Raw genomic sequence first — 15,520 nt, forward strand, 5'->3', positions numbered from 1 at the left:
TTCTTTGTTGTATTTCAACATGTAATCTCAATGAGAATATGAATTTGCTATGTTAACTCCTATGTGTTAGTATCGCCAGATATTGTCATCGTTGAATATTTGTACCTTTCTCATGACAACTTAAAGTTAAAATAAAAATGTGTTAAGAGCTGACATTATTTGAAAAGTAGACTTATCAAAAACCTCGGGCTATGTTTTAGAAAGAAAAAGAAAAAAAAAAGGAAGAGAAAAAGAGAGAAAAGGAGCCAGAAAAGCCTGCAAAACCTCTTACAACAGAAAAGGTAAAATTCCTTTTTTTTTTTTTTTTTAATGTATGAAGTTTACCATCATATTTGTATACTTATATTTGAATGACTTTGGGGATATTCACAATATGCAAATAATCATTCTTTCAACAAGTGTTTGTTGAGTGAATATGTGTGCTAAGCATGTCCTCTAGCTTGTTTTATATGATTGTAGTTAGTTACATACATGTGGGTATAGATCATGTGAGTTCCTCAAGGTAAGTATTTTCCTATTAATGACGTAATGAATGCTGTTATAGCTTGCGTGCACAATGAGACTTCCATGAAACTGTATGAAAAGATAATTCCTGAAGAGGCCTTCTGAAAAGACTGTATGCTTAATATTAGCATTTGAATTAGATTTCGAAGTGTAGGTAGGATAAAGTGGAAGGCAAGGAGCGTATCAGTTGGAGAGTAAGAATAGACATGGGAACTGAAAATAGACAAAGTATGTATGTGTACGAAAAGAGTTTGAAAACAGATATGTTTATGTATAGAAAGTAGTGAAAAATTAGACCAGAATGGTAGATCGAGCTCAAATTGTAGAAGACCTTAAAGTCCAGGTTGATTGTTTTTTAGAGAAGAAGCCTGTGGAAGCATTTCAAAGTTTCTAAAGTAGATGATACACATAATTCACAAGGGTTCTTGTAGAAGATTATTTGGATAGATGTGATTAGACAAACTAGAGGTAGAGAGAACATTAGATTTTTGTAAAGGAATTGGTTAAATGATTATGGCAGCTTGGCTGTGAATGAATTTCATCATATAACTATGGAAGAATGGTAAGAGATTGTCAGCAAAGGGCATTTTCTTATGCCATATTTGTATCATAATAAGTTTTAGTATTTGGACTGCATTAATAAAATTTTATATATTTCTAGCTCATGTTATGACATTTTCAAATATAGGTGGAAATAAAAACTAAATTTCAGTATTTAAAAAGGGTATTTTGTATCTCACACTCATTAGGATGATTACTTTCAAAAAAACAAAGTTAACAGGTGTTGGTGAGGATGTGGAGAAATTTGAACCTTTGTGCACTGTTGGTGGGAATGTAAAATGAATGTTGCAGCTTCTGTGAAAAACAGTGGTGATTCTTTAAAAAATTAAAAATAATTACCATATGATCCAGTATTTTTACTTCTTGGTATCTATCCAAACGAATTGAAAACAGTGACTCAAACATACACTTGTACACCCATATTCATAGCAGCATTATTCACAGTAGCCCCAAAACATACATGTGTTCTAGCTACCATAATATCCTGTGTGATTTAAGTGTGAGGCTGACACAGTAACCTTAAGAGTGACCTTTAGAAAATTTTCTAAATATTTTGGCAACTGTTTCAATACCTTCAGTGTATAAGGCATGCTAAAGGGTTGGGAAGAATATAAAAATAATGAAGATAGTCTCAAGAACCTTAAAATTCAGAAATAGGAAGTGATTGAAAAGGGATGATTTGAAAAATAACTTTAATGAGAGGTTGATACAGTACATAAAACAGAGGTATAGAGCATGGAGATTAAAGAAGTGAGTGTTAACATGTTGGGATTATTAGGAAAGTCTTCATGGAGATGATTACATTCGCCATAAGCTTTGAAGATTGTTAGGAAGGAGGAGAGGAGGTCAACAGGCAGAGCAAATAGCATGAAAAAATGACTGAAATTGTAAGGCATATTTTGGCAGTAATGAATAATCCAATTTAGAGTATAAGACAATGAAACATATGACAAAGATAATATTGAGAGAACCTTAAGTTTCGTGAAAAATAGTAGATCACTTCTGATTTTGAGTAGGAGAAGTATACTGATTTGAGCAATCATTTAGTACAGGGGTCCGCAACCCCCAGGCCGCAGACCACTACCAGTCCATGGCCTGTTAGGAACCAGGCCATACAGCAGTAAGTGCACGGCTGGCAGGTGAGCGGCAGGCCAGCTAGCTGAAGCTTCATCTGTATTTGCAGCCACTCCCCAGTGCTGGCATCACTGCTTCAGCTTCACCCCAGATCATCAAGCATTAGATTCTCATAGGAGCACCGGTCTCTAGTGCCAAAAAAGTTGGGGACTGCTGGTTCACGTAGATGATATTCTGGCTGCAGAATGTAAAATGTGTAGAAGAGAGGAGCCAAGCAAGAGATAATTGAGGCTTGATATAGAATGCTATCTCTAAAAATAAATTAGCCAGCATTTGCTTCTCTTAGAAGAATGATTGACTTATTTGTTTTAATGCATTTTACCTTGTTTTTTTAACAAAAAACCTTGTCCAACTTCAAGGACTTCATTATATCAAATTCATTCATTTGTTCAGTAAATATTTATTAAGCAGTCTCTGTATACACAGCACTAGGAAGACAGTGATAAAACAAATATCTATCTGTCTTCATACAACTATATATAGAAACATTTCAAATGCATAAGGTTCTTTATCAATAAAAGGTATTAGTGTGGTGTTATTAACACCACCATAACATTATATTAGCCAAAAGCCTAGCATGACATTATTATTGCCAACTCTATATTTTATCTCCTCAAAGATCTTAATTGATCATTCGACTTTAAACTTTATAGCATTGGTAAAGAGTTTAAAGACTTAGTACTTTGATTTTAATGATGAATATGCATTTTTTTCAAGGAGTTTTAACAAATGTCAATTTTAGATATATTGGTGATTTATAGATGTTGCATTGAATCTAATAGTTCTCTCCATTTCTATCTTTTCCTAAACCAATTTTGATGACAAGACCTCATTCCCGGAAGCAGTAGTTCTCAAACTATGTAAGAATTCTTCTACCCCTAGATGTTTCGATTTAGCAAATCTGGGATAGATCCCCAAAATTTGTATGTTTAACACAGACTTTAATGGAGATGAAATGCAGCAGGAATATATTCTCTTCTTTACTTCACAACCACTAATCCTGTAGAAGCCAAATTTCTATGATTCTGCTAAGTAGATGTCCCTGCTTTTTCTTTCTATACCTTAGAACCTTACTTCTATAGCATTTCAAATTTCAAATTTCTGCTACTGAATGCTAGAAGGGAAAGCAATCCTTCCTTCATGATTGATATGAAAACATCTGGAGGAGGATCTGTTTGATATCTGCTAATTTCTGATCTGTAGGAGGTTTAAAGGTGGGTTTGTGTAACTAATCATGGTTCCTTACAGTGATAAAGAATTAGAGTGTTGGACATCCCCACTTTTCTGCAAGCTCCTATCCATGCTTTCAGAAAACTGGAACTTTTTTCTCTTCAACCACAGCTCTGGATTAAAGTCTCCACCTCCATTGAAAAGGTTGTTTTAAATGACAACCAGTCTAAGTACTTGATTTATAGAGTATTCTTTGCTGCTCTTTTGTTCTTTTTTAATTGTTATCATCTTCCTAACTGTTGTATTTCTAAGTTTTCAAGCATGTTCACAAAGTTTAAATCCTCTTTGGCTCCATCTCTTTGTTGATTGTAAATAGAGAGTAGAAAATGAATTTAATATTTATTTTCCACTGCCTGGCTGTTTTGAGTTCCCTGAAAACCAAGTAGAAGACAATAAGATCTGTAAGGGAGTAGTCTTACCCATTAAGCCCATTTCAGAACACCCACAGATGTTAAGAATTGTCTTTCAAATATGAGTTTTTATGATTAATAAAATCTATTTTTAAAAACAGTTAATTGTCATAAGACTGTCATTTATATAAATTTGCCTTTACTACAGAATCACAAATCTTTGGGACTTATTTCTCAAAGGATATTGTATTTTTAAATGTAAATTTAGTCCAGATATTTATTTTAAAACTTTATATGGAAAATGTCAAATGTATATATATAACCGTTAGCTTTGGTTCTTGCCCAGTTTTATTTCAGCTATACCTTTTCTCTCTTCATATTATTTTATCTATAAATATTTCATTACATATCTCTAGAAGATAAGATCTCTTAAAAAGGAAAATGCCATTATCATCTATACCCCCAAAAAGACAATCATTGCTTATTCCTCATCAAATATCCTATAAAGTGTTAGAATTTCCAGTTATCTTATACGTCATAATTTTTTTCTCCTGGTGTATTAGTTTACATCAAAATGCAGATCAGACTGGTATGTCATTTAAGCTTTTTAACCTAGCAAGTCTTTCTTCATCTCTTCTTTTTTTCCTTGTAATTTACTTGGGGAAATAGGGGATTTTTTTTTTTAACAGTAGAATTTTGCTGATTTGCATCTCCATAGTTCTTTTGTCCTCCATAAATAGGTATTTGATTGGATTCCCATTTGATTTTTTTTTTTTTTTTTTAAGCTAGTAGACTTGTGGCGTTACTTTTTTTCCGTCAGGAGGGACATAATGTTGGACTGTTTCTCCTCTTGATATATTAGCCCATTTACCTCAAGACCTTTTCCAGCAATTCATTAGGGGCTGCAAAATGGTGATATCATAATTCTATTGTTTCTTTTTCATTTAGTAGTTGAAATATTTCTACTAGTTTTTAGTTATCTGGTGTATACATGAGAGATAGCTCGATACTTAATTTACTAGTTTTCAGAATAATGAGTTGATTCATTAGTATCTTCCAGTTGTGTCTAATTAGGGTTTTTTGTCTCATTATGTATTCATGAATTTAAACATATATGATGTGTTTTTATCTGTTACCATTTTAAACCTTTGATGGGAAGCTTCTTCAGGTTGGCTCCTGAGTCTTTTTGTGATGCAACTGCAGTAGTATGATAATTTCCTTAATATTTGGTGTGATAATTATTTTAAGCTTATCTTCTGTCCACATCGCCTGCCCTAGTCCTGTCATCTGCTATTTTACTTGGGAGCTCTGGTTCCTTTTAGTGGAAAAGGGTATTTCATTACCACATTATAGGTCCTATGGGTGCTCATTGTCAGGCTGTATGTAATATACAGTTTCTTAAATTTAAATTGTTTACTCTCTTTATCTGTCATTTTATAGAAAAAAGTTGTGACTAGTGATAGCAAATCAAGAAGAGAATGTGGACTTGAATTTATTACTTCATAATTTACTGTTTTGTTAGTTGAAAAAATGTGTCACCAAATTGAATAGCCAACAGTGACCTTGTTTGATTTAAGAACTGCTGCTCAAGAATCACAGGCAGCAGTTTTCTTTCCATTCCCATTTCTCCATTGTTTTCACTTTCCCCCATTTCTAAATCCTATTTTAGAATTTGTTAGTACATTAAATATTTATAGGGTATACTCAGGTCTATATATAATGAAAGCCTATTGCTGTAGTTTTCATATTATGCTGTTTTGCCACATGTGAATGTATTTGCAATCAAAACAGAACAGGAAGGTTATAATAGAGATTTATTTTAGGAATTGGTATCTAGGAGATACTTTTGGCTTTTGGGGTAGGATGTTGAGGTAGATAAATGGTTTATCAGACCTGCTTTCCTCATCTTCTCTTTCTTCCTTCCTGGCTTCCTAACCCTCTTTCAGAGAAAGAAAAGGAGCTAGGTTGATGGACACTAGACCTGTGGTAGCAGAAGACCATCCCCATAGGGTATTGGCATTCCTCAAACTGGATTGTAATATTTACTACTGAAAGTATAATCATGGAAGTCTTTTTATTTCTAGTTTATAGAAAAATTATTCCAATAACATTTCCTAGTTATATATTTTTTCTTTCATGTTATTTTAAAATAACAGCTTATTTAAAATATAATACACATTATAAAATTCACCCATTAATGTGCACAACTCAGTGGTTTTTAGTATATTGTTCAAATTGCACAACTATCACCATTGTCCAATTTTATAAGAGTTTCATCACCCCCAAAAGAAACTCCATAGTTTTAGCAGCCACTCTTTATGGCAACCACTAATCTTTCTGTCAATATGGATTTGTCTGTTATGGACATTTCATATAAATGGTATCCTATAACGTGGTATTTTGTGACTGACTTTTACTTAACATAATGATTTCAAGATTGATCCATGTCAGAGCATGTAACAGTACCTTATTCTTTTCATTGTTGCAGTTAGGGAGCAAAGAAATGGTCATTCTCATCAACAAATGATGAGCTGTCAAGAGTTTTTAAAAGTGTCATGTTTAAATGATTCAAGAGTAAGACGAACTAGTAGTCATTTATTAGAGAGAGATTTAAAATATAAAATTGCCCATTCAGGTCTATATACCATCAGAACCAGAAACATGGAATTAAAATTTCAGTTTTCTGTGTTTCAATTCTTATTGAAATTTTTAGTGTAGTTTTTCACTCTGCTTTTAGTCTGACTTTTCTAAAGTAAACATAATGTGACTTGAAAATATAAGGAACTAAAAAGAGTTGCCTAGACACAGATGGTAAATGGTGAGAACTATTTATCCTGCTAAACCAAGGGTTAAATTGACCGCTAAAGGGAATAACCTTGATACAGTTTTTATTAGAACAGAATATATTGAAGCCACATCAGAACAATATTAATATTTTTAAAAATTCAAAATGGGACATCACACATATTGTTACTTAAATCTAAATTCTAATAAGAAAAGAACATTCTATTGTGTTGGTAGAAACATGCCTCTACTTAAGATCATTTTGGAAAGACTCATCTTAATCCCTGATTTCAAGCAGTGGAGTGAACTCAGAATCCTTTATTTTTCTGTATTCCTTGCCCATAGGGCTAAGTAGGACATTGACTTCGATTTCACTCTCTGCTTTGCTTTTACTGTTTGATTTCTGTTACAGGAAGGTGTTTACCTCAATTCTGAGCCTGACTAATCTTACGGGTTTTTTCATTTAATACTCTGCCATGTGTTTGAAGCTGGAAAGATGTGATTAAGGATGAGATTCTGGAGCCATGTTGGCTACAGAATAGTGAAAACTGATAACTAATTTAGAGAATATCTTCTTTTGGTTAAATAAACTTGACCTAAGATATACACCAAATAGAAATTTACCAAATACAAGGAATATTTTTTGGATAGAGATGTTGTTTAGATTTTTATGTCACTATTTTTATACAGTAAATGTAAGGAAAAAGTCATAATTGATGTTAAAAGCTTTGTAAAGAGGGGAAAGGGAGAAGAAAATTATTTGATGGTGATAGGTATGATATGTCTTGGTACAGAGACTAGAGAAAATTTGTGAAAATTTTATACATTATTCAAAGTAATTTTGAGCCAGTGATAAAATTTTTATCTAGGACAATCTAGCAAATATTTTTTGTTATTTTTTCCCACTTAATTATCTAGAGTAAGTTAGGTTACTTTCTTATAAACAGGCATTATTTAGAAGCCAGCTTTTCACCATTATGGAAGAATCTCTAAATAATCATTTAAATCTCTTCTTTAAATAGGCTAAACTGTCACATGTAAGTGAGCTAATCAGGACAACCACTAACTATAATTCAAAAGAGTATCAATAGCTGCTGGATTTATTCCTTATAGAATATAAAGTTTGACTTCTCCTTTTTTTCTCAGTACAACCAGCATTCCAGAATGTTACTCTAGGTGTCACTTCAAATTGCTGTTGGGATCTCCCCCCCCCCCCCCTGCCCCGCAGTTTTTCAAGATGTCTTATTTTTTAAAGAGAAAATTAAGAGAACTTTAAAAACTTCTGTAATTATAAATGTATGTCTATTAAATGTGACCTTTTGTAGTTAGAGATTTTAATTTAGAAGTTAAATTAGTTTTTAAAAAAATTTTTAACCTTTTTATTGAAGTATACATCTTGAGTTTATATCTCTGAATTTTTACAAATTTACACAGCACTCTTTCAAAGTTAATCACTTGAGCTAATCACTTCTATTAATCACTGTTCAGATTTCTGTCAATATAGATACATTTTTGTCTGCTTTTAATTTTATGTAAGTGAAATCATAAAGTACATGCTATTTTTGTGTCTTGTTTTCTTTTGCTTTTTGTACTGAGATTCGTTCATGTTATTGTGAGTTCTTTTCTCATTGTTACATATTGTTCGGTTGTCTACCTGTGCCATACTTAATTGTTTCATTCTACTGATGGTTGACACAGGTAGTGTTTGGTTTAGAACTTTGATGAATACAGCTGCTATAAACATTTTTATACATGCCTTTTGGTAAACATATACACAAAGTTTATTGGGTATATATCTAATAGTAGAAATTCTAGATCATAGGGTATGTGTATATCCAGCTTTAGTCTTTCTGCCAAAGAGTTTTCCAAAATGATTATACCAATTTATATTTTCTTCAGTATTATATGATAGTTACAGTTGCTTTGCATTTTTTTACAAAACTTGGTATTGTCATTTAAAAAAAGAATCTGATATATAAACTAGTATTGATACTCTGTTGTTGCAGATTAAGTATACAGAATGTCCTGGCAGTTGAGAGGTTATCTTTAAATGAGTAAATAATTTAAATAACTTGAAACAGATGTGACTACTACATGAAAGTTTTTTCAGCCAAGATGGTTTACTCTCTTCTTATTGTTTTTACCTAGTTTGAAACAGAATTGAGTAGCTAAAATAAAAATTATTGTTTTATAGAAAGCAATAATAAGATGATAGTAACCTTATTTTATTAAGTAACTGTACACTAAAATGCCCTCAACCCTAAGAGAAAAAGGAACGAGCTGAACTTGTGATAGCTTTTTAATACTTGTCTATTATTAAAGTAACTATGATGATAAAGAGTGTATAAGTTGTGGCAGAAAACCATATTTCAGGTTCTATTACAGGCTTGTAGTAAATTGCAAACATTTTTTTTCTTCACGAAATTTCCGAGATGTTTTTTCAATCATTAAAGTTTTATTGCAAGTGAAGCAATAAAAAGGGGAAAAATCCAATTACTTTATGTGTAAAGCTTTCATTTCCTATTTAATGAAAGAATGGAAAACTTTTGTTCAGTCAGCATGCAAGCTTTACAATCCCTCACAGTAAATTAGAAATTTCTTTAAATAGAAAATAAGAAAAATATTTCCTCAATAAATGCTCTGATGAAAGGTAATTTTACTAAGTTAAAGCCTATGCTTAAGAATGTTGCAGCCAAGGTAGAAGGGTCAACAATTAGATTTATGGGTCATAGAAGGCAATAAAAATAGTCAACACTTACTTGATGTTTAACATATGCCAGACATTGTTCTAAGCCATTTACGTATATCATTTTATAGTCCTCACATCAGCTCCATGAGGTTGATACTGTTATCATCATCCACTGATGAGAACCTGAGAAACACAGGTTTGGTGATTTATTCATGGTCACACAGCTATTGAATAGCCAAGCCAAGATTTGAATCTGAATGTCTGCTTTCAGAATGTATACTCTTAACCAATATGCCATCTGGCCTTATAGTGTATTATTATTATAGCCAAAAGTGGAGAAAGAAAGGAGAAAGGTCAAGGGATTAACTAAATTTCTAAGTGCCATGCATTGTGCTTAGCTTTTTATGTGTGCTAATTAATTCTCACAGTAACCATAGTTTTAATATAGTCGTCATGCAGAGGAGAAACATTAGAGTCAGAGAGCGATTTTACCCAGGGTCACACATTTCACAATTACTAGAGCAAATCAATTAAAACAACTGGGAAGTTGGGAAGTAGCATGCTGTTTATATTATTGGGACAGGTGTTCCAGTATGAGTGTTCTGGAGTGATTCAACATACAATCTATGCTAAATAATGGCAACATGGTATAGTAAACAGAATATTGACTATGTGGCTAGAAAGATCTCAGTGTTTGTGATTAAAGCTTAATTTTAAAATGGTAATTCAGAGTTCGTTTATTCGCATATTTGAATGGGTCAGTTCATCTGCGTAATCCTGAAGATACACTCAAATTATTCAACAAATGTGTAAGGATTACCTGATATTTTATAGGCACTGTAACAGGCTCTTGGGATATAGAAGTAAATAAATCAGAGAAAATCCCTGACCTTTAGAGTTTACAGTCTGATCAAGTGGATTTAGTCATGATTTTCTTTTGGGAAACTCTGATCATGTTGATAACTGTCTCCTTGCTTTCCTCCTGGCCAAGCTGATAGGTTAGGAGCTGATGTGGTTCATTTCCAAGAGCCTCCAGGGACAAAAGTGATTCTGTCCCACCTGTGCTAGCTTTCTCCAGGACCATAAGTTTTCTATGTCTGACTGGGTGTTCTAATTTCAGTACACATTTATTGAGAATCTTTTATGTGATGGATCTTGTTCTATTGGGGGTGCAAAGATGACATCACAAAAAAAAATAGAGGTGTCCTCTAAGAGCTTATAGTCTGGGAGAAAGATGAGGAACAGAGAGAGAAGAGAGGAGAAGGTATTTATCTCCTACCTATGATCTTTCCATAAGCTCTTCCTCTGCTCTTTTATTCTATAAAAGCTAGTCGGAATATGTACAAGCAGAGATGTAAGGCTTCATTGTATGTGTCCCTTAATCTCAGTCATTCCCTATTCCTAGCCCATGGTGATCCCTCAAGTATTCCTTGAAGGGAGGAAAGTAGGAAGGTATATTTCCAGATGTATGTATATTTTGTTTTCTTGTTCATGTGGTTAATTTTAGTTGCTCTTTCAATTATATTTTCATATATCTTTTTTTTTCCGATGTTATAACATGAATACTAGTCACTGTATGTAGGAAGTCCTTACTGAAAAAACTAGTCACTGCAATTGAGTCATCATATGAAAAGATTTCAAGTAGATAATGTTGGAAAACTGCTCTAATGTTGGAAAACTGCCACTGTCAAATGACGATTTGATAGAGGTAAGCAGTTAACAATCAAAAGAAGAAAATTGCTGAAGGTGTAACATATGTGCCTCAAAATAGAATGATTTAAATAGTCCTCCTGACTTAGCAAGTTCCACAATCTCATTCTACTCACTTCCTTTTGACTACCTGAGTGGTACCACTGTCTGGCAAATACCGATTAAACCCAATTATCGTCTTTTTCCACATCCTCAGTTAAGCAGGAACTCTGTTTCCTGACTGTTCTCACTTTCAGTTCATGGCTGCAGATATCAAATGGGCATTGCATATTGTCTTGCAGTCCAGTTACACTTTGCTCTTTCCTCATATGTTTGCTTTCTAGTTTTCCGAAGTTATTTCATGCTTTCTCTTCTCTCAGTAAACATGTCACACATCCCATTTCAATAGTGTTTATGCTTCATATTTGATTGAAAAAATAGCAGTCATATAGGAACTCCCTTATTTTCCAACCATCAAAACGGCCTGTGTCTGCGCTCTGCCTTTCTTCTTGATGGAATAGACAGGTCCTCTACCAGCTGCTCTAACTGGGCTCTGGATATTTTACCTTACAACTTCATTCTTTATTTAACCCCCCCTGTCCTGCTTCCTCAGTTTTTTCCTTTCTACTGTATCATATTACCTGCAATTATTATTGCCTCTAGGTACCACCTAGGGTCGTCTTTGGTTGTTGTTTACATTTTCTTATTCAAGGTTTCTCCTCATTGCATTCTACTCCAGTTTCTGTTTGCATCTCTCTCTCGACACTCCTCAAATCAGGGTCACCAGTTACATTCATGTTGCCAAATTTAGTGGATTTTTCTGTTCTTATCTTTTTATAAGTTTTCTATACATGAACCCCATTCTCCTGGTTTTATTCTAATTTCACTGCCTATTTCTTTTAAGTATTGTTTACTGGCTGTATGTCTTCTGCCAGATCCAAAATATAAGTCCCCAGTTCAGTGCTGGGCTCCATTCTTTTTTGCTCTACCTAAATGGTCAGTTATATAGCTCTAACTATCAAGGACATGCTAATGGCTCCTAAATCTATATCTCTAAGCTTGACACAGCCTCAGAACCCTGGGCTTATGTATTCAGCAACCTTCTTGTCATCTCCATGTAATAGATATCTTAGACTGGACATGGCCATAACAGAAATCTTGGAAAACTCTGAGTTGACCTTGTTTCTCCTTTCCCTCACCACCTTTGACATATCACTTCCATCAGTAAATCCCAGTAACTATACTTCTCTCGCCATCTTCACTGTTACTAACCTAGATCAAGCTACCATATCTCTTTCCTGGACCTCTGCAATAGCCTCTTAAATGTTTTCTCTGTTTCTCTGATTTGTCTTTTTAAAGGTAAATCAGATTATGTTACTTTCTTGCTTAACACCTTCCAGTGACTTCCCATTGTACTTTGAATGGCATCCTTAGACCTTGTCCTATAAATTCTGATACAGTAAAGTCTTATGCCCTAGTCTATGTCTCCAACTTCACCGCTTTCCATTCTTTCCCTTATTTACACTGCTCCAGCCATCCCTTTTTTATGTTCCCAAAACAGATCAGACTCATTGAGACCTCAAGACATTTGTATGATTTGCCTTGCCTAAAATGCTTTCTCCCATTTTCTCATGTGTGCCTTCTTGTCATTCAGATTTTAATTTAAACATCACCATAGAGACCTACCCTGAACACCAAATACACAGTAACCCATAGTCAATTCTTCCTTACAACATCCTATTTTAATTTACCCTATGGCACTTAATATTATTGGTTAATTTGTAATTATTTGTTTTACTGCCTGTTTCTCACCTCTACCTCCTCCCCAGTGCCTAGGACAGTGCTGAGCATGTTGAGACTTAATTATTGAATAAAAGAGTATCAATTGAATTAGTAGTTCTTGTGCAAAATGATAGGCAAAAATGATCATCTTTATACTTGTGCTGTTGGGAAAGTTGAACATGAAAACTGACAGTTTAGGAGAGTGAAGGGAACTGAAGAGTAATTGCTACTTAAGATCAAGAGAAAAATTTAGTTTGGCTATTTACTTTGCTTATAATGCAAACAGGTCACTTTACTATATAGAGTGAATGTTGAATGAACAGAGGCCAGAGGGGTTAAATAATCTTTAGGAGGTTTAGAACAAATAACAACCACTGAGCCTGCAATGAGAAAGTAAAGCTTTGTATTCAGGGTGTTTTTTCCCCTTCAGCTGATACTTCTAATATCCTACCTTCATAAAAATTTTCAAAACTAAGGACAATGAACAACAAGTGTTGATGAGGATGTGGAGAAAAGGGAACCTTCATAGACTGTTGATGGGATTGCAAATTGGCACAGCCATTGTGGAGAACAGTCAGGAGGTTTTTCAAAAATTAAAAATGGATATACCTTTTGACCCAGCAGTTGCACTTCTGGATATTTATCCAAAGAAACCAAAACAATAATTTGTAAAGATCTATGCACCCCTATATTCACTGCAGCTCTATTCACAATAGCCAAGATACAGAAGCAACCTAAATGCCCATCAACAGACAATTGGATAAAGAAGTTATGGTTCATATATACAATGAATATTATTCAACCATTACAAAATGAAATCCTACCATTTTCAACGACATAGATGGACCTGGAGGTTATTACGCTGAATGAAATAAGTCAGAGAAAGATAAATACCCTATGATTTCACTTATATGTAGAATCTAAGGAACAAAAAGAACAAACTAATCAAAAATAGATTCACAAATATAGAGGACAGTCTGGTGATGGCCAGAGGGTAGGAGGTTGGGAACTGGGTGAAAGGGGTGAAGGCTTTTAAAGAAGTACAAACTAGTAGTTGATAGATGGTCACGAGGATAAGAAGCACAGTATAGGGAATGCAGAGAGCATTAATATAATGGCTAGGAGGAGAGCCAGCGGAGAGAAATAGCAGTTATAGATTGTTTTATAAACTATATAAATGTCTAACCAATGTATTGTATACTCGAAACTAATAGTGAAATTAAATTTAAAAAAGAGATAAGGAAAATAAGGAAAAGAGATAAAATCACCATTATAAGACTGGAAAGTATTTAGCCAAACTATAGAAGATATTTTATCTGTTGGTATTATAGCAAAAAAAGTCCAGGTGGATTAATTATTAATAAATTTTTATGGGCTTTACCATTTAAAAAAGTATTTTCCTTCACTAAAGATTCTGTACTGTAGCTGATAGACTGTATAGAAATGTACACACTAGCCCTTGATGAGGCCTGATAGTACACACATCCTCACAGGCATTTCTGTAGAACAGAGATATTCAGGGCCCACATTATACTTTATTTGCAGACCCTTAATGTTTTAGAGCTGGTAAGGATGTAAGCAATCTCATCCAACTCTCTTATTCTTCAGATGAAGAAATTGGAGCTGGTGTGATTATATAGTCTGTAACTGTTGTCAAGACTCAAATCCCCACAGCTCCTGACCTGAATCTCTGCCAGTGATAACTAGTTTTTAATAGTTGTTTTCAATTGGTAACAGTGCATTTGGAACAAACAGTGAGTATGCATATCTAATAATGGATGCAGTCTTCCTTATCAGTTGACTATTTGTGCTTACCCAAACTTTGCAGGAAATACTTTGCAGCTTTCATTTTTGTCTCTGACTTTGGAACTTGAACAGTAATTTTTCATACACAGTAATCTGTTATTGGTTGTCGGTGAAATATCTGATAACTTATATAATGTGTTCAGTTGTCTTGAAAGTTTTCCCTCACACTCCTCATCTAGCATCAGTAAGCTGAGGGCCCAATATTTCTCTGGTAGAACCAGGAGATAGGAGTTTGAAATTATTTAACTTTCCCTAGTTTAAAAAGAAGATAAAGCTGGAAGTAAAGTGTTGAAAGATAGCATTGTATTATTCTGAAGTAGCCACAGCTAAGTGCTAAAGAGAGAGAATTTCTGTTCTTCAAGAGAAAAGGAGACCAGGTTGGGTTGGAAGCTAATGGGGGCTGGGGGGAAGGAGAAAAGTTAATAGTAGTAGCGTTTCTAGTAAGGGCCGTAGCAATAGTCATAACTGCAGTAGCAATATAGCACTTAAACTCAAAGAGCACAGTCTAGATCCTTAATACTGATGTGACTCTTAGATTTCCATTAGCTAATGAAAGTAAAAAATAAAAACATGGATTTATTGCATGTGAACTTAATAAATAAGTTGTTATTATGGTTGTATTGGTTGTGATAACATTAAGTTATATCTGAATGGGTTTATTACCAAATTGCTAGAATGCTTATGAATTTATGATAGTATCGAATAATGTTATCTCACTAATAACTATATAAAATAACATTCTAAAGTAAAGTAGCTATAAAGTATTATATTCTATTCATTACTAACAGTGATTTTATTTTGTTAGATTTTTTACTTTATTAAAACCAAGAAATTTAAATAGTGAATACATCCTCTGTATTTGAGAATTAAGTGAGTATTTTCTGACACTGTCAACTTCTGCTTGTACTATAGATTTAATGCATCATCTGAAAGCAAACAATGAAAGGTTGAAATTCTCTACTAGGTTTCTTATGATCCAATAATTATTTTT

General features: G+C 33.6%; 1 protein-coding gene across 4 annotated transcripts in view; it reads left to right on the forward strand.

Annotated features, from left to right (window-relative positions):
* Nucleotides 1-15,520, forward strand: part of SMAP1 (small ArfGAP 1) — a 123,585-nt gene that overhangs the window by 71,506 nt on the left and 36,559 nt on the right. For 3 of the 4 annotated variants that reach the window (XM_016157613.2, XM_016157610.2, XM_016157612.2), the window contains one exon: nt 201-281. The exons of the other annotated variant lie outside the window; for it this stretch is intronic. In XM_016157613.2, the coding sequence (XP_016013099.1) occupies nt 201-281 (81 nt within the window). The remainder of the gene's footprint in view (nt 1-200; nt 282-15,520) is intronic. 4 annotated transcript variants of the gene reach the window in all.

This window comes from Rousettus aegyptiacus, unplaced genomic scaffold, assembly GCF_014176215.1.
Source record: "Rousettus aegyptiacus isolate mRouAeg1 unplaced genomic scaffold, mRouAeg1.p scaffold_m13_p_1, whole genome shotgun sequence".
Taxonomy (NCBI): domain Eukaryota; kingdom Metazoa; phylum Chordata; class Mammalia; order Chiroptera; family Pteropodidae; genus Rousettus; species Rousettus aegyptiacus.